The 20,602-nt window shown below is 35.8% G+C and overlaps 2 protein-coding genes across 2 annotated transcripts in view; one reads left to right on the forward strand and one right to left on the reverse strand.

The window, feature by feature from the left end:
- LOC144853802 (uncharacterized) overlaps nucleotides 1–13,302 on the forward strand; it is a 50,881-nt gene extending 37,579 nt beyond the window's left edge. Inside the window, exon 11 of the mRNA XM_078711638.1 lies at nucleotides 13,293–13,302. The gene's annotated coding sequence lies outside the window, so the exon portion shown is untranslated. The remainder of the gene's footprint in view (nucleotides 1–13,292) is intronic.
- A 1,146-nt stretch (nucleotides 13,303–14,448) lies between these two features.
- Nucleotides 14,449–15,576, reverse strand: LOC144853846 (G2/M phase-specific E3 ubiquitin-protein ligase-like). The gene is made up of 2 exons (XM_078711700.1): nucleotides 15,101–15,576; nucleotides 14,449–14,831 (listed from the first exon to the last, which is right to left on the reverse strand). The coding sequence occupies exons 1-2, from the start codon at nucleotides 15,135–15,137 to the stop codon at nucleotides 14,638–14,640; spliced, it is 231 nt and encodes a 76-aa protein (XP_078567826.1). The 5' UTR covers nucleotides 15,138–15,576; the 3' UTR covers nucleotides 14,449–14,637.
- Between the last annotated feature and the right edge of the window lie 5,026 nt (nucleotides 15,577–20,602).

Raw genomic sequence — 20,602 nt, forward strand, 5'->3', positions numbered from 1 at the left:
ATTTATATAGTTGCCGATCTATATTATGCACAAAAACATTAAGTTGATTGGTTCAAACTGTTACCGATCATAGTTGTAGGCCTACCTTTGACGTTTTTAAAGTCAGGGAGGTCGCTTGACAGGGCAAATTCTCTCGATATTATTTTTTGCATGTAGGCCTACCTCTGTACCCTATAATAGGGTACAGAGGTAGGCCTACATATAGGACAACTACCCAGACGACAATTTCCTCTCAAGGATTTCAGCTTCCGGTTCGCACCCCTCTTAGGTATTGACGACTTATGTCGATTAATGATAAACAAAAACGGTACAATTCCATCGGTAGTAACATTTTTTAAATTGATGTTGACAAAATATATAAAAATGTATTTTTTTTTACGAAATAAATGCGTGAAATCAAGATTGATTCCACAGAGTTTCAAAGACTGACTTCAGTCCTCTGTTCTTAATGCTCATTTGGCTCTCCATAGAAACAAAAATGTGCTGCCAATTCAACATGGAGTTTGCGAACGGTGTGCGAGGAACACGTCTGTAAAATCATCAATTTAAAGGATTTATTTGTTAATTTTTTTGTGATTCTCCTTCATAAAGGTACTTATGAGGCCTTATTCTAAGGTGTAGTATTCTTGATAAAGCTATTTAACAAATTTGGAGACGAAATACACGACAGGTGCGAAACGGAACTAGCGCCATAATTATTGTTCCGGATTGGTCATTTTGAATCACATGACCAATTCGTGGTTTGTAAAAAAAAAATGTAATGTTTGCTAATAAAAATCCTATCTAAAGCTAGAAAAGGTCAATTTTTGAGCCGCCCTACACATCGGTTATCATACTTTGGCCGTATATCCGCCGATGAGACGAAATCGGGGCCGTGGGCCTCAGCTCAAACAGAGAGAGAGTTGATCAGAGGCTAGACTAGTTTCGGCGGCGAATCCTACCATTAGCGAAAAACACAAAAAAACCTACAAAATCCATGAAAAATAAATATATATTCCATGTTAAGATTGATTTTAGCGTTCTCCCATCGGCCGAGTTCATCAATTGCCTGTACTTTTGTTCCTACTAAGAATTCCATCTTTCTTACTCCTCGAAAAAAACAATTTAATACCTCTCCATCAAAGACCAAATGACCAAATAAATGAGATCAGTGGCCCAGTTGATTATAAACGTGATGATGCCAAGACGGCTTTTTTTAAATTGAACTTCAAAGTGTTGTTATCGACCGCGATAAACAATCCGTTCAGTACTCCAATAATTAATGTTTATTCCTTAATTTCTCTGAATAATAATAATTTATTTGAACTAGGGAATACCATGGATAAGTTATTCTCTACGGGAATATTCAATTAAGCAGCTATAGTTTGATCAGGCCGATTTTAAATAAACAATCTCTCTCGATCCAGCAGTACCATTATTATTTATGGCCCTGCTACCGCGGAAGTCGGGCGACGATCAAAGGTTCGTCAAACCATGGTCAATGAGGTTTAACGACCCGCCTAAACGTTAAACGTTTGATTTTATCTATAGTATTCATATACTCTGCCTATGCAACTCTTTGATTTTTTAAATTTTCAATATTTTAACTTACTTCCGAGCATTTTAGGGCAAACTGTTGTATTAGACTAAATAGAAATGTATATGTTCCAAACAATTTGACACCAAAAATAATGCTATACGATAAATATTTCTTGAGATACGGTAAAAGATATATGAATAGGTCAATAAGAGGTCAATAACCTCACTTCCGGTCATTTTGGGATAAAATATTTCATTACACCAAATAAAAATATGCATGTTCTGAACAATTTGGGCCTAATCTCAATTCTCTATGACAAGCCATTACCGAGATATGATAAGACCAGGTCAAAGGTCAAACTACCAGAAACTGTAGTAGCGGCCATTTTTTGACAACATTTTCTGTTAGAGCAAATAGGAATGTATATACTGTGAACTATTTGACACCAAAAGCAATACTCTATGACAAGCGGTTACAAAGATATACTGTAGACTAATTAAAATGGCAGCCATTTTGGACGCCATCTTGGATTTCTCGGAGAGCACAAGGAGGATTTTTCAGGACTTTTAGTATGATGTTCCAATCATAGTTCTGGACCTTTCCTGAAAAAATTAGCTTGTTACCAGAAATGTCCGGGTCTGCCTATACTTATGAACTAATGCTCTTGGACTATATGGTTTCTCTTCCCATTGGTCAGCGAGTTTCTGTTTACCAACTATAGCTTTCTTTTGAACAAGTACCCTGTCACCTATTTTAAGTACTGAATTGGTAGCTCGTTTATCATAATTATGTTTTTGCCTAGCCTTGGCTTCACTAGCTGAATCTTGGGATGTGACATAAGCATGGTTCAGTTGTTTAAGTAACGTAATTACATAATCGTCATATTGTTCCCCATCTGTTGGACTATTATTATTTACTATACCAAATAGTATATCAACAGGTAATCTCGCGTGTCGTCCAAACATAAGATAAAAAGGGGCATAACCAGTGGTTTTGTGTTTTGTGCAATTATACGCATGAGCCATGGGACCTACATAATTCTTCCAGTTTAGTTTCTTCTCTGCCTAACATGCTTAACAATGTACGATTCCAACGTTCTGTAGTACCATTACCCATGGAGTGATAAGGGGTTGTACGTGATTTTTCAATGCCTGTTAATTTACAAATTTAGTTTAATAATGGCACTTTCAAAATTACGGCCTTGGTCGGAATGGAGGCGTTTGGGAAACCCATAATGTAAAAAGAAATTATTAATTAAAACTTTTGCTACAGTAGTAGCTGTTTGATCCTTGGTAGGGTATGCCTGAGCATATTTAGTAAAATGGTCTGTTACAACTAGAACATTGTCAAAACCACCTGCTGAACGTTCAAGTTTAAGGAAATCAATACATACCAACTCCATTGGTTCGTAAGTAAGTAAGTAAGTAATATTTATTGCTTTCCAAATACAGTACAAGTATATAAGACAGTATAATGTAAATGAAATAAAAAGAGAAACATACAAGACTAGACAAAAAAATAAGCATGGAAAGCAGGGGATGGCCCTTTAAGCCCAGAGGCTTGTTTCCAAAGGGGTCCCCATACAGTTCGGATGTAAAAATTGGTACTAAAGGAGCTTTAGTTTTATTCTGAGGCGTCTTACGTAAACAACAGCGTTTACAACTTATACAATGTTGTTTAATATCATCAGCCATTTTAGGCCAGTAAAACCTACTACGTATCATATCTAGAGTCCTTTCATAACCTAAATGTCCAAGTTCATCATGTAATTTTGTCAAAACAGTTGATTTCTGATCAGCCGGAAGTACAAGTTAAAAACGCGGAAAATTGTCAACAAAAGTTTTTCGATAAAGTGCATTGTCCTTCCATTCTAAACGATCCCATTGGCGAAGTAAAGTAAGCACAGTTTGTGATTCCTTGATGCGTTCAGTGTGAGTCGGACGAGATCCGCGATTAAGATATACAATGACAGGACCAATAGTTGGATCACTACGTTGCATATGAACAATTTCTGTGGGGGTGTATGAGGAAACTGCATCACACCCTCCCTGCACATTAATGACATCATCGCTGTTGCGACTTGAAGAATTTTTTGCTGTAGGAAAAGAAAAAACATTAAGACATTCAATCCAGTTCACGTCGATGTGTGCCAACAGCAGAACAGGAAGGGCCATGAGCTGTCGGATTGTCTGCAAGAAATGTTGGTATTAATTATGTTACGATTCCAGATTGATAACTGCAATAAATAAGGAAGGTTAAATAAGTAAATAAATCTCACCATATTCGTCGCAGGATCAGCTCTGAATGCTCGTGCGAGTCCAAGTTCTTGTACCTTCCGATAAACTGCCTGAAAAATGTAAAAAATCATGTAATAAACAAATGTTTTAAAAAGAAATTTCAATTAGAACCAGTTAGTTTGGTAGCATACCTGTGAGTAATGAAAGAGGCATGACTTCTCGGTGACAATTTTCTCAACGTTTGTAGCTGGAAGTAAGTCGATGACTGCTTGTAAGACGGCTGCATAATACACCATCTGCTTTCCCGACATAACTGCAACCAACAGCGGCACCTGCTTCATTGATGTACCATGGGTGATGAAGCTGTGAATCGAGAAGAGTTGATAGAACGGGTCTCTAATTAACTTAAAGGGGGGTTCCGGGTTTAAAATGAATAGCAAAAAATGTAAAATATATTTGTTTTTCTCTTGAACGGTAAAAGTTTCAATTTATATAAGCGCCCAGTGAAGCAGAACGAAGGCTGTGAAATGAGGCCAGATTACAAGTGCAGCTACGGCAAAATCACACTGTGGTTACAGAATAGGAAATTCGTGAAATGGTCAATCTTCCGACGACTCGTTATCATTAACCATATCAATTACTTTTGTAAAATTATACTTATCTGATGTAATTTTAGTCGGTCTTCCCATTTATAAAGTCAATTTTTTATGAAAATCCATCAAAACAGTGAAAAATTAGATATGTTTGCACTTTACGTTTGCCGATTTTCGCACTGACTTAGGGAAAGCTTTCAAAATCAATGAAGCGTAACGTATACATTCCTGAGCGAGGAGAGCGAGACGACGATACACGTGCTCACTCTCTGCCCATGCCTGGCATCGTCACGTGATAAGCAGATACAATATACAATACCAAACTGGTCGGGTCGAGTATGCCCCGTCTATAATCACAACATGAACGATGTACAGTATTTGATTGAAGGTCGACTCGACCTACCGGAATGGTATAGATAATATAGCTCGAATGAGAGAGTTGGAATATTTGTAAACATAAGTATTGCTAATTTTAAAAAGTGTAGCCTATAGTACAAGGCCTGGAAGTATCAATTCGCATAGGGTCTACTACACTAGCTAGCTCAATTTTTAACTGGGCCGGATCGGCTAGGTCTCCTTCCTACTACCTGGTCTACTTGCTTGATGCAGTATCCGCTTTTTTGGAGAGTAAACTAGGCCTATTTTAGGCCTACTTATTAGACGATCGGGACACCATACGTGCGGAAGGCGATCGGACCTCGTTTTGCCTCAATATTTATAGCCGATTTTGTAGAACGTTTTAGGCTTAGATTGTTTAGGAGTTTGGTTGATAGGATGGGTTTGGAATCCACTGAGTTTTGTTATTTATGGGCCAATCGTTTAGTAGTAGGCTAGCTAGGCCCATGATGGCCCCGATGTTTTAACGTAGCCATCGTGGCATGGAATCCCTAGTCAGAAATGGCTCTCACCCATGAATAAAATGATTTAGGCTAGGCCTAGCCTAGTACGTGAAGCCGATATACGATCTGTACTATTCGAGGTATAAAAATAGTATAATTTATGACTCCGTAAATCTGTACTAGTAAATTTTGTATTTCATTAAATGTCAAATAAATATATGCTACTACTGTTATTATTACACTTTAGGCCTAGCTTAGAAAATCTACAAAAAATGTATTTCACAATGATCGGGTGGTCGTCGTTTGACAGGGGAGAGAGCTAGAGATGCAAGTTGACAAACACAACGTACAAGCTTGACGTCGCGAGTTTGGAATCCACTGATGACGTGATTTTGTGAATATCTCATGAATATTAATGAGCTTCCCTAAGCTGCTGAAAAACAGACTTTCCATGAATTTACCCTAAAATGTATATAAAATTTAATTTTTTAATTTCTCGTTATTACTTCTTCATTCTGACATGTCTATATTGTTATAATATTTTTTATTTAATAAATAAACGATATTTAAAAGCAATTTTAAACCCAGAATCCCCCTTTAAACGTCCCATCAACTTACCTGGAAATAAAAGGTGTTATACTGCTAAAAATCTGAAAATATATGCTAATATACTTTTTTTTTTAACTTTTAACTTTATTTCGTCCACATGGGAAAATATTTTGAGTGCTTTTCACAAAATTGTACAAAAATATATAAAAACGTTTCATATAAAAAATAATTAATTACAATAGTTAATAAAAAATAAAAAGCTGCAATACATCAAAAATTTCAAAAACATAGTTAACAAGGCCAACAGCCATAAGTCGCGTGCTAAAATGCATAGTGATACCGGACCGACAGACAGACCGACCGACCGTCAGTCATAGTGAACTATAGAGTCACATCCAAGACTAAAAAAACACAAAACATGCACAAATGATTACAAAAGTACTTACCATGTCCGTGCGTTTCGTAGCATATCCATATTTGGTGTTGAAAAAATAATATGCCGACCTCCATCGACGAGCACGTCACCTTGTAAGAAGCCGAGTGCGGTATGATTCTTATCCAGGTCGAAGTACAGTTAGGCAGCATGGCTTCATCGCTCTATACAACAAGCACAAGACGCAAAATAGAAACGGGGAATAGGTGATCGGAGCCATACGATGAGGCCAAGTTTTTAAATTCCTAGCTCATTTACGGCCGAATTTTGATGAGTAGAAGAGAATATTAGTATGTTAGGCCGAGTTTATTTAGGTTTTGGGTTAATTATTTAGTTATAATTTGTTATTTATGGCTGTGCATGATCGAATCATGTCGTTCGTTCGCTGTGTGGGGAAGTACCGTACAGCGCTGACGTATGTATTTTTAGACTTTAGTCCGCCTACAGCTTTCAATTTATATAGTTGCATGTACTGTATACTGTATATATCAAGTTTTCAGTCACTTTATCAGACAATTATTCCAATTTTCTACATTTGATGGTAAAAAATCTTACACATTGATTATTTCCATTTGCCAACTGTATAAGCCCCATTGTATCTGATAAGCGTTCAGGAAGAGTGGCTTTTTTATGTACTTTTCTATTTTATCTCCATGCAGAAAATTTCTAAATCTTAAGCTAAGATTACCATCATACTGTACATGGCTCATGGTAACTTCTAAATCTGTGTGTCTTGCCTCTGTGGTACTTGCCTTTGTGATACTGATTGCTAGTGATGGCAGTCTAAAAATTGATTGAATCCCAAGTTACTATGTAACTATTTTTAATAACTTTGTTCACTTGCCATTGCCACGTAATGATAACAATTCCGGGAAGAAAGGAATTTGCATATGGATTTTGCACATGAGGTTTCGAAAACTGAGTTGATGGGCTGAAGTAGTTGAAAATAATTGAGAGGTGACCTGTACAATTTCATTCCAGGAGATGTTTCCTCCAACTCGACAATGAAATAGCTGAAGGAAGGATTTATTTGTAGCACATTTTCTTCTTCCTTTGTCACTTGCTAAAATCCTGTGGCTGTATTCACCAATCCCACTTAGGCTAAGGGAAATACTTACCCTTAAAATGTAATAAAGGGAAACACTTAAGGGGTATTCACAAATGATTTTGTCCTGCTACCCATTGAATTCCATAACTGTATGGCTGGAATTAGGTTAAATGATTCAACATTATCACTCAACATTTTTATGGAAAGAAGATCATTTAGTTGTTTTTCGCTTAATGAGCTTCAAAGTTTAGTTTTCAAAAACTTCATTTTCGAAAATCTCCTCTTGAGTTCTGCACTTGATGCAGGCAAAGTGAGCAGCAAGTCAACAACAGAAAGTAAATTCTGGTGGCATTCCTGATACTTTCTGTTGACTGCTGCCCACGTCAATGTTGGGATATCCGCTGCTTCACTGTATGAAAAAAATAATTATTATGTCAATTACAAATAGTGTATCCTCATTAAATGTTCATCAATGACCTGGAAAAATTAATAAAACTCTACAATTAAATTAATAATACACACAATAAATCAAGATATGATCCGGGCCTGTGTGTATCTCATTTCTTGGAGTTTGTTTTATTATTTTATGTAATACTGTTCATGATAATACATGTAATATAATACCTTAGAAATATAGCTATCCTTCAGTGCATCTTTCAGTGCTAGCTCCAATTTATTAGCACAGCAATAAAGGGGCGAATTAGATGTTGGCAAGTAGCTAATGCTGCAATCATTGTACTAGTGTCGAGATCAAATCTCTCCAATGTTGCAGTGATTGTTGTGGCATATGGCAAGTGGGTTACACTATTAAAAGAAAAAGAGAAATATCATATCTAGGTAAGAGGCCTAGTTTTTGGTGGTTTAATAATAATAGATATTAAATAAACTTCAACAGTATAATAAATATAATACATATTTAATATAGGCCTAGCTAGGCTCTAGACTTAGGCCTAGTTGTGTCTATTAGGTATTACTTTACTTACCTCAATACCTTTTCACATATATCTCCATCAACATTGACAAAACACATCATAATTACTTCTTTCTCATTCGAAGCTTTATCCTAAAATAAGGCAACGATTGTTTATAAATGTACATTAAGTCATCACACATATTCGTTTATATCCATGACAAAACTTGCACAAGATTTAGCATTGAAGTATGCCTCCCCTAAATCACCACAGTGTTACTTTCCGATATATACTAGACTTCTAAATTTTGTGAACGGCAGCTCTGTATCTGTATGAGCGCTAGATGCCTTAAAGAAGCTTTGTTCTATAGATTTACTTGTTCTTCCTTCTTCAGCTTTTAAAGGTGATTGATGGCCGGCACTTTTGACAAGAAGCATTACATTGTTCTTTTTAATTGAATTGGAGCCATCTATAAAACTGCCATGATTTTTTAAGTTCCGGTGGCCCATCGCCATTTCTTTTACTTTTGGATTTTCACAGCAAATTGTACACCAATATTTGTTAACAATACCATCTCTTTCTTCAAACCCAAGGAAATCAAATCCTCAACCTTTTAAAGTTGTCATTCTTACCGTTCGAATTAAAAAAAATCTAGGCCCTAGCAACAATTAGTCAAAAAAAAGTTTTCAAGGCCTCGTTAAAAAGTTACAATAGCTAACGGCGTCGAGCAGAAGAGGATGTTGCTAAAGTTTAGGGAAGCGTCGAGCAGAAGAGGATGTTGCTAAAGTTTAGGGAGAGTTAAGCAAACATTTTTAGGGACTTCACTGTGCACAACCTTATTCATTTTTTGCTAGAATTCCAGTTTTAACTTTTATAAACATTCTCTGCTCGACTACATCTATTTTTAAAAATGAAAACATAATGTTAAAAACATAGCAAGTTTAACACTGTGCTCCACTATATCCATTTTGGCTATACTCGAGCACAATGTTAAAACATAGCAAGTTTAACACTGTGCTCCACTATATCCATTTTGGCTATACTTGAGCACAATGTTAAAAACATAGCAAGTTTACCACTGTGCTCCACTATATCCATTTTGTCTATACTTGAGCACAATGTTAAAAACATAGCAAGTTTAACACTGTGCTCCACTATATCCATTTTGGCTATACTTGAGCACAATGTTAAAAACATAGCAAGTTTAACACTGTGCTCCACTATATCCATTTTGGCTATACTTGAGAACAATGTTAAAAACATAGCAAGTTTAACTCTGTGCTCCACTATATCCATTTTGGCTATACTTGAGCACAATGTTAAAAACATAGCAAGTTTAACACTGTGCTCCACTATATCCATTTTGGCTATACTTGAGCACAATGTTAAAAACATAGCAAGTTTAACACTGTGCTCCACTATATCCATTTTGGCTATACTTGAGTACAATGTTAAAAACATAGCAAGTTTAACACTGCGCTCCACCATATCCATTTTGGCTATACTCGAGCACAATGTTAAAAACATAGCAAGTTTAACACTGTGCTCCACTATATCCATTTTGGCTATACTTGAGTACAATGTTAAAAACATAGCAAGTTTACCACTGTGCTCCACTATATCCATTTTGTCTATATTTGAGCACAATGTTAAAAACATAGCAAGTTTAACACTGTGCTCCACTATATCCATTTTGGCTATACTCGAGCACAATGTTAAAAACATAGCAAGTTTAACACTGTGCTCCACTATATCCATTTTGGCTATACTAGAGCACAATGTTAAAAACATAGCAAGTTTAACACTGTGCTCCACTATATCCATTTTGGCTATACTTGAGCACAATGTTAAAAACATAGCAAGTTTAACACTGTACTCCACTATATCCATTTTGGCTATACTTGAGCACAATGTTAAAAACATAGCAAGTTTACCATTGTACTCCACTATATCCATTTTGGCTATACTTGAGCACAATGTTAAAAACATAGCAAGTTTACCATTGTACTCCACTATATCCATTTTGGCTATACTTGAGTACAATGTTAAAAACATAGCAAGTTTACCACTGTGCTCCACTATATCCATTTTGTCTATATTTGAGCACAATGTTAAAAACATAGCAAGTTTAACACTGTGCTCCACTATATCCATTTTGTCTATATTTGAGCACAATGTTAAAAACATAGCAAGTTTAACACTGTGCTCCACTATATCCATTTTGGCTATACTTGAGCACAATGTTAAAAACATAGCAAGTTTAACACTGTGCTCCACTATATCCATTTTGGCTATACTTGAGCACAATGTTAAAAACATAGCAAGTTTAACACTGTGCTCCACTATATCCATTTTGGCTATACTTGAGCACAATGTTAAAAACATAGCAAGTTTAACACTGTGCTCCACTATATCCATTTTGGCTATACTTGAGCACAATGTAAAAACATAGCAAGTTTAACACTGTGCTCCACTATATCCATTTTGGCTATACTTGAGCACAATGTTTAAAACATAACAAGTTTAACACTGTGCTCCACTATATCCATTTTGGCTATACTTGAGCACAATGTTAAAAACATAGCAAGTTTAACACTGTGCTCCACTATATCCATTTTGGCTATACTTGAGCACAATGTTAAAAACATAGCAAGTTTAACACTGTGCTCCACTATATCCATTTTGGCTATACTTGAGCACAATGTTAAAAACATAGCAAGTTTAACACTGTACTCCACTATATCCATTTTGGCTATACTTGAGCACAATGTTAAAAACATAGCAAGTTTAACACTGTGCTCCACTATATCCATTTTGGCTATACTTGAGCACAATGTTAAAAACATAGCAAGTTTAACACTGTGCTCCACCATATCCATTTTGGCTATACTTGAGCACAATGTTAAAAACATAGCAAGTTTAACACTGTGCTCCACTATATCCATTTTGTCTATATTTGAGCACAATTTTAAAAACATAGCAAGTTTAACACTGCGCTCCACTATATCCATTTTGGCTATACTAGAGCACAATGTTAAAAACATAGCAAGTTTAACTCTGTGCTCCACCATATCCATTTTGGCTATACTTGAGCACAATGTTAAAAACATAGCAAGTTTAACTCTGTGCTCCACCATATCCATTTTGGCTATACTAGAGCACAATGTTAAAAACATAGCAAGTTTAACACTGTGCTCCACTATATCCATTTTGGCTATACTTGAGTACAATGTTAAAAACATAGCAAGTTTAACTCTGTGCTCCACCATATCCATTTTGGCTATACTTGAGCACAATGTTAAAAACATAGCAAGTTTAACACTGTGCTCCACTATATCCATTTTGGCTATACTAGAGCACAATGTTAAAAACATGGTATCAGTTTAACACTGTGCTCTACTATGGCACGCCAGGACGGACAAAACCATTTCAAATGCCAATCCCTAGCTGTTGAGTTTACAAATCCCTACTAGTCGAGATCGACTAGTCACATACCTATCGGCCGAGTTTACCACACAGCACTAGTAGTTAATGACAAACTATACACATCACTAATGATCGAGATTTACACATCGCACTACCGGTCGAGTTTTAAACACACATCGTTATGTTGAGAATTATTTTAGACATGCGCAGTAAGGGTTTGTAGAACGCCACCAAAGTTTAGAAAAGTAAAACTCAGCTCCTCTGATGATCCGCCGATCCGATCCTTTGAATGAGCTGACCATAACTACACATACTGGGCCTAGCCTGTAGGCCTAGGCCTATACAGTACTACCTGTATGTGCAGTAGGATAGCCTATGCTTTAAATTGGGGGAAGTCGCACATTCTGTCTTTGTTGTATAAGAAGATGCCGCAGCCTACTTTAAGGTAATAATACTAAATAAATATTAGGGCCTAGTTAGGCCTAGCCTAGAGCCTAGTAGGACTAGCTAGGCCTAGAGTTGTATTAATACTTGTTGTAGGCTGTAGGCGGCCTAGCCTACTGTAGGCCTAGAGTAGTAGAAAGTTAGGCTTGAGTAAATGGCATATAGGGCCATCTTGGCCCCCGCCATTTTTGGCTGCCAGTTTGACTTCAAATTAAAAATGTTTCATTTGAAATAGTGTATTATATTATTATACTGTAATACCAGTATAAAATGGTAACAAATAATAATATATTATTAAACACTATCATTTAGTCTACAAGCTTAGTCAGACACAAACTACAAATTGTTTTATACTTTATTATGTAGGCTACCACCAGCCTAGGCCTAGCCCTTGTTACCTAGAATCGACTAGGGGTAGGCTAGTAGTATAATTATTCCCTTTTATGACTAAAAATTAAACTTATTAGGCCTAGAAGTACAGTAAGTGTATTCACTAAAAAATAACCTAATATTATACAGTATACATGATCATATAGGCCCATATAATATCATCATAAAGTTACATCATGGACGTTTTTACCCGGCAGCCGAGATCGTCGCCGGCTGAAATGGATATAGGCCTACTTTACTACACTAACTACTATATACTACCTACTGGTACGGTATACTCACTCAGACTAGTTAACTTCTTTTTTTAATTCTATAATAAAAGCCCTCTTATATAATTATATGGTTTTGAATTAATAGATTATTTACTGTACCCAGAGTATGTTCGTAATTTTTTGTAAAAACTGTTCTTCTTTATGTTTGTTATAGGTATGACATAAGTCATGCACAGATCAAAAGCTTACGAGAAACTGGAATGCAGTGGAAAGACATTGCAAAATGTCTTCATGTGTCAGAAAGGACATTGAGAAGACACAGACGTAGACTAGGTGTACCGTTAGATTCTTATACTGCCATAACCGATAATGATTTGGATGAAAACATTAGAGATATTTTACGATTAACACCACAGGCTGGCGAAACATATGTTATTGGTGGGCTTAGAAGTAAGATGTTGAAATTAACCTCATAAATGTATGTCATCATGGTGTATGTCTGCATTTGAATTTGTTCAGTATAATAGGCTATTACAGTACTGTACTAGTATAAATTAGACATTACAATATGCGCTAACCTAATTTTTGGATAATTAATGGTTGCAGGTCGCAGAATAATAGTACGTAGAGTGAAAATAAGGGAACGGCTTAACATTGTTGACTCTGCGAATTGGGCTTTACGTCGGAGAAGAACAATTATTCGAAGGACCTATGATGTAACTGTACCAAATCAACTATGGCAAGTATAAAGTGCACTTTATTGATTTTATTCCTTATTTCTTTTTTATGTTTGCATTAAATGATTAGAAATGATCCTCCAATTTAACAAAAATGTCAGAAAACATCATGTTTAAGCTGTTTGATGAAAAAAAAGTAATGCTGCTATTGTTTTTCATTCGAATGTAGCCATATAGATTCCAACCACAAGCTAATTTCTTGGCGATTTATTTTGCATGGGTGCATTGATGGTGCTACACGATGTATTGTGTATTTAAAAGTAGCGACCAACAACACTGCAGGTCAAGTTCTAGATTACTTTAGAAAAGGTTGCGATGAATTTGGAATACCGTCAAGGGTACGAGGCGACCATGGAACTGAGAACGTAGATGTTGCTCGTTACAGGTTGGATGTTAGAGGCATTGAAAGAGGCAGTTTTATTGCGGGGCGCAGTGTCCACAATCAACGCATTGAACGATTGTGGGCAGAAACAAACAGAGTTGTTTCTGCTTTTTACAAAAGTTTGTTTGTGTTTATGGAGTCAAACAACTTACTGTGTCAAACAGATGAAGTTGACTTGTTTTGTCAGTGACTAGTTTTGTCCAGTCCCTGGATCAATTCATGTCAACATGGAACCATCATGGATTACGAACAATGAATAACCAATCACCACTAGCTCTATGGCACCGTGATATTTTAGAAAATATTGAGGTATTATCAAGTTTAAATAATGAAACTGTTGCAGATTATGGGATTGACTATGATGGCACCACAGCTGAATTACAGACAAACAATAACATTCATGTACCAGAAGTCTTGTTTAATCCCACAGAGCGAATAATGCATGAATTAACAGAATTGAACTTTTGAATTGATGATGGCAACTTTGGTATTAATCTCTATGTACATATACGGGACAAAGTCATTGATGTAATGGAAGGCAATAGGTAGTAAATAGTCAATATCACAATGACCAGAATTGCAAACACCACAATTTTAACCAGTCAACATTATAAAAGTAGAGTAAATAAATAAAACAGATTTGTGTTTTCTAGACATCTGTATAACTACACATATTTATTTTTTATTTATTTTGTAAAATTGTATATCACATGGACTATCTGAAGTAAAGTTGAATTGAGAAAAACAAAATGTTGTTTTAGGATCTTTAACTGCTGTCTTATTCTCCCCTCTAAAATTTCTGAAACATAGCGCTCAACCGAGCTTGCTGGAAATTATTTACACATGGGAATATTTAAAAAAATACAGGATGTTATAAGCAATTGATGGTTTATGCATGTCCAAATGACTGGCAATTTTTATTCTTTAAAATTTTCGTATTCTGTGTACATTGATGGCAGTCTTAGTTGCACAGAGCATGTGTTAGCTGTGGGGTACTTGTCATGGCTATCCAAAAAGGTGATAGAGGGTAATTCATTGAAGACCACAGGAATGTGTGTACTCCCTGACGCAAATGCCATGATGTCTTCCAATCTACATTCTGCCTCTCCATCTGAAGAAAACAAGTTGTTAGCATATTAAATAATAAACATGTAACTATCGGTTCAGCTTTCCATAACTCTAGAGCAACAATTTTAACTGTTACACGTACATACATACTAGTGCTGTCATAGTGTTGGTCACCATTATTCTACAATCACTTCTAATCAATACTCTTCAAAGAAGCCATAGATTTTACAGTATTTCTATTTGTTTGTTTTAATCTTATATAAGGTATTACAAACAACACTTCTATTATAAGATTACACAACCATTATTTACCTCCGGCATCTTTAATGTAATCTAGAAAGAATGACATCACCAACTCCTCTTTGCGTCTTTTGTTGCTGCCGGCCTCGCTATACTCCACTGTAAAAAATCTTTGCAAAACTCTTGCATTCAATTGTGGTGCTTCTCCTTCAACAAATGCATCACAACACGCTAAAGGGTTTTTTCTCACAAAATCTAAAACACCAAGTGTTTCCAACCCTGCACTGAACCTTTGTTAAAAAAAAGGAAATGTAATGTTTTTTACACACCCACTGAACATGCTTAATGTAATTTAAACTAATTTGTGGAATAATTTCTATTAACACTTTCACCGCCGAAGACGGAAATCTCCGTCTTCCGATGCCCAGCGTCAGACCGCCAAAGACGGAAATTTCCGTCTTTGGCTTTTTATTGCACAATTTGTTAGAGCAGGTATATATGGACCGCCTCTAAAAATTTCAACATCCAAATCGATCTGTACCGCAAGTATTTTGATGTGCCATTGACCCCATCGCGCGTCATCCGTAAATCAAGCCAGGATTTGCAATATGGCTCGTAATGTGCTTACTGGGGACGAAGCAATTGCTGAAATATTTGCCGACTCTGATTCTGAAAATGAGTATTTATTATCCCCAGATGATGTAAGTATATTTTTACCTAATTTTGATTTATGAAATGTAATAAAATACAGTAATTGGAGACTATTTAGCTAGGCCTAGGCTAGTTTGTAGATAGGTTGAGAATCGTGTATGTGTGCAGTCCAGGCTAATACTTTATAGGCCTAGGCTAATATATTACGTACCTTAGAGACTTGAATTCAGTATTTACATACTTGTGTGTATGAGCAGCTGTTCAATCATTATAAATTACTTGAAATCTAACACATTATTAGAAATTTTAAGTTTTTGTTTTGTTTAGTTAGTAGACCAGACTGACTGAGGCTAAAAGTGTTCACAATTACAGTATACCCCACTAAGTGTGGGCATACCTATCATTTATAGCCAGCTTTGCCATCAGCTATTGCAATAAAAACAATAACAATTTTGCTATTTATTTTCTAACAATTTCAATATGTATATAGGCCTATCCTATATGTATATATACCAAAATGTTTTTATTTATATATATATTTATTTACATTTATTCAGAATGATTCCGACAGTGATTCATCTGTTTTAGACAGCGATGCTTCGAGCCACAGATCTGTATCTCCAGTACGCAATTGTAGAGGCGGAAGAGGAGCGAGAAGAGGTGGTGGCGGCAGAGGAGCTCAAGTGAGAAGAGGTGGTCGTGGCGGCCGAGGAGCGAGAAGAGGTGGTCGTGGTGGCGTTGATAATAATGTAAATTTGGACAATTGGGAGGAGAACGATTGGGAACCAAGAAACATTCCATTTACAAGTATTCCGGGACCAACTGATGTAGTCCAAATTGATTCTGACGATCCAATAAAATTTTTTGAACTGTACTTCTCTGAGGAAATGCTCAACAAACTGGTCCATGAAACAAATTTGTATGCTGATCAGTCCATTGATATTCAACAACAGCGAAATGGTCAAAGGAGACATTCACGATCAAAAGCCTGGAAGGAAGTACACGCTACAGAATTGAAACGTTTTTTTGGTTTGATGTTCCTTACTGGAATTGTGAGAAAGCCAGAGCTGGAACAGTATTGGTTGACAGATGAACTCTTGGCAACTCCTGTATTCAGCAAGATTATGTCGCGCAATCGTTTCGAGATGATACTAGCCTACTTGCATTTCAACGACAACACACAGCGTCCTGAAAATTGTGATGATAGACTATTCAAAGTCAGACCTGTACTTGACCACCTTTTGCCAAAATTCAGAGAGCTGTACAACCCTGGAATTCACATATCACTTGACGATGGAATGCTTTCATGGCGTGGGCGACTTGGTTTCAAAGTATACAACCCTCAGAAACCAGTGAAGTATGGAATCAAATCGTACATCCTGACAGATGCTAACAACAGTTATTGCTGGTCTTTGAAGACATACTGTGGTGTTGGCGATAGGTTGGAAGTTACCGTTGAAGGGCTGTTAGGCAACCTTGCAAATAAGGGCCACAAGTTGTTTATGGACAATTTTTACAATTCTGTAAGACTTAGTAAACGTTTACTTGAAATAGGTACGCATGTATGTGGCACACTGCGTAAGAACAGAGGTGAACCACGCCTGCCAATTTGCCTGTTGGTGGCGTCATTGCACGCCACAAAGATGATGTTCTTTGCCTAGCATGGCGTGACAAGAGAGTTGTAAAAATGGTTACAACTATAGGCCAAAACACAATGACTGAAGCAACTGTTAGACAACGCGGGGTAGTTGGTGGCAGAGTAGTGAAAATGAAACCAACATGTGTAGCGTTGTATAATGAATTTATGAGTGGTGTAGATAAACTTGATCAATACATACAGTATTATCCATTTACACGTAAATCAATGAAGTGGACAAAAAAATATGTGTTTTATATGTTCCAAATTGCTATGTACAATTCATATGTAATATATAAATGTAAAGTGCAAAACAGAGAATGCAAAACCTTCATTCAGTACATAATGAGTGTTGTAAAGTCACTGATTTCTACAACAGACGATGAAGAGATGGCTTACGCCAACAATGAGAATGTTGTGCCAACACCTCGAGCCCCTGCTCATGATCCATTTACTAGATTAGATGGAAATGTCAAAAACCACACATTGCAAAATATTGTAGGGCATGCAAAACAATACCCATCAAGAAAATGTCGAGTCTGTATCAAAAGAGGAATGAGGAAAGAGACCAGATATGTGTGCAGTTCTTGCAATGTCCCACTACATAAAGGTCTATGTTTCACAAGATATCATACTGTCAAAAATTATTTTTGAGATTGTAATTTGTAAACCTATTGTATATATTTGTAAATAACAACAGTGACTTCCATACTAAGAATGTAAATCCAATACAACAAAAGCAAGTGTACAAAAAGCTTAGAAACCATTGTCTAATTTAGCATTGAAACAAAACCCTCATTATCTCAGCTTTGTTCTCTGATTCAGCCTAAAGTGCTAAAAGTGAGTCATGTTCTTTGTACAGTTATGTGGTATTACAGTTGTATTTCAATAAAGTGTTTGGTACCATTGGAAAGCTTATTTCTATCTCATTATTTTAGTGTATAGTACATGTCTTTCTGATTACAAACACCTTTGCTATGAGCTTTGAAAAATTGGTAAATTTAGCTAAAAAGGCTGGCGGTGAGGGGTACTTCCTTTATTGAATGCCTGGCGGTGAAAGTGTTAAAGAATACACAATATTTGTCAAATACAGATCCATGTCTTCATTTTTATATATTTTTTGTTTTGTTAACTCCACTAATTAATAAATAAAAAATCGATCGATTACATACCTCTCATAGGCTGAACGAGTTCTATCTAACACATAGAATCGGGCTCCCTGTGTAACTATATGATTCTTATCATCCATAGTTGAGACAATCGGATATACTCCTGCTAGGTTTAGAAAATCCTCAGCTTCATCAACAGCGGTTTGTAATTCCGTTTTGCTGTTTGCCGACTGTATCTAGAAACAACAATTTGTTGGTTGTAGAGAATGATGTTAAAGATTAGTGGAAAAGATAAAAATATAGTAAAAGCACAATAAAGTGGGAGCATTGGGAAAATTTGGTGAGTGAAAAAAGATGCACTAAACTCTTGCATTCAATTGTGGAGCTTCTCCTTTAACAAATTCATTATAACACGCTAAAGGGTTTTGAACCTGACCTGAACCTGAACATTGTTTATTTCAAATCAAATCTATTCAATGTAAATCAAATGAACTAAAAACAGGAGTTTTAACTGGACACCTTTTTAACATGCAGGCATTTGCCGTGCATTTGTAAAAAAAAAATCTTTATTTCCAGTATGTGAAAAAATTGTGATGATAATCAATCCTAAACATTGAGAGCGGTATGTACAGTAAGTTAGAACGGTTGTATACTTACAGACTCCAACTTCCTTTTGATGTCAGTGTCCCCAATATCATCTACACTTGGTGTTGTCTTCCGGACACCATACGCCAAAGATTCATACAATGTTTTTGACAAAAATCGTTGGTGGTGGTCCTCCATGGACCAATGACATTGCTAATAGTTGTCCTGAATAAAAATAACCATAGCCATAGCTGCAAAATAATATAAATAAAATAGTCATCAAACACTAAAAATTGTAACGTTCGAATTCATTTCATTTTACATTATTTGGCATTTTTACAAAAGCAAGATTAAGAAGTATACTTAATAGGGTGCATAAAATAATTCGGTATACATTTCCATTTTCCTGGATCTGGGCTAAGGAGTCGCTTGACCCAGTTAACTTCAATGCTTTGACTTTTGCATTAAAATTAATCATATTTAAACCACCTTTATCTGTTTTTCTATTGAGTGTGGTTCTTTTAATCTTTTCTCGTCTACCACTCCACATAAAACTGTATATTATCTTTTCCACCCTGGGCAAGATATATTTTGGTACGGTTATAATGCTAGCATTATATATGGCAGAGTTTTAATTATAATAATTTTTCCAAAGAACGTAAGATTTCTTCTAGATTTTGTAATAAAAATAAACGGTTCACGGTTTACTTTAGAAACTATGACTGTTTAAAAAAAGACATAATTTTGACGATTTTTTAAGCTTTTTCATAAAAAACGTGCACAAATTGTCTAATTCAACATGACATGCTCAAAATGACAAGAAACGCATAAAAAGTTGATTAGAAATTAATTTTGCGCATTTTGAAATTTTAAATGCGTGTGCGCGCGTAACTTCTTTTGAAACATGCCATTTTTAATCCGTAGAAAGTTTGCCCCTGATATGACTTAAATTTTGTCAAAGTGTCAATACTAAATGACTTTTGGTTTTTAATCTATGATCAATCATTGAAATTCATAAAATTGCGCGTAAGTCATGTTGCGCAACTATGACATCATTCAAAAATAGGAGGTGCACAACTTCACGTAAATGCCCATATGTTGTCAAAGTTATTAAATGTTATGTTTACACATTTTAGAGAAACGCGACCAACAAAAAGGAAGGATGGAAAGAAGAACTAGATTTAAACTCGTCACTTTGACGAGTTAGTTATCCGCACGACAAACGCCACGCGCACGTCATACATTGGAATTTTGCACACGGAAAAAGATTATGGCATTATGACCTGAACTGAAGAATATCATAAGCTGTTAGTGCTGAATTCTGTAAAGTTTGTGTCATATAGTATAAACAGTATATTCTGTATACATATTACATATAGTGTAGAATAGGTGAAATTACGGGTGCCCCTGTTTATTCATATTTTTAACATGTTGACGGTTTTAAAATGAAACGCGAAGGTAGCAATTTCGGAAGGAAATTATCTCAGCAACAACATATTAAGGTGTAGAAGAAATTTGAATACGTGAAATATTGATGCGCGCTCTTTTAAATGTAATAAATTATGACGCAAAAGATGAAAATACGACATTTTT

Source organism: Antedon bifida, chromosome 10 (genome assembly GCF_963402885.1).
Source record: "Antedon bifida chromosome 10, ecAntBifi1.1, whole genome shotgun sequence".
Classification (NCBI taxonomy): domain Eukaryota; kingdom Metazoa; phylum Echinodermata; class Crinoidea; order Comatulida; family Antedonidae; genus Antedon; species Antedon bifida.

What these genes read in the sequence shown, in the direction of transcription:
- LOC144853846 (XM_078711700.1), bottom strand. Translation starts at nt 15,137, where the DNA reads ATGTCATTCTTTCTAGATTACATTAAAGATGCCGGAG. An exon ending in TTACATTAAAGATGCCGGAG is followed by an intron (nt 14,832 to 15,100) that starts GTAAATAATGGT and finishes TGTTTTCTTCAG; the next exon opens with ATGGAGAGGCAGAATGTAGA.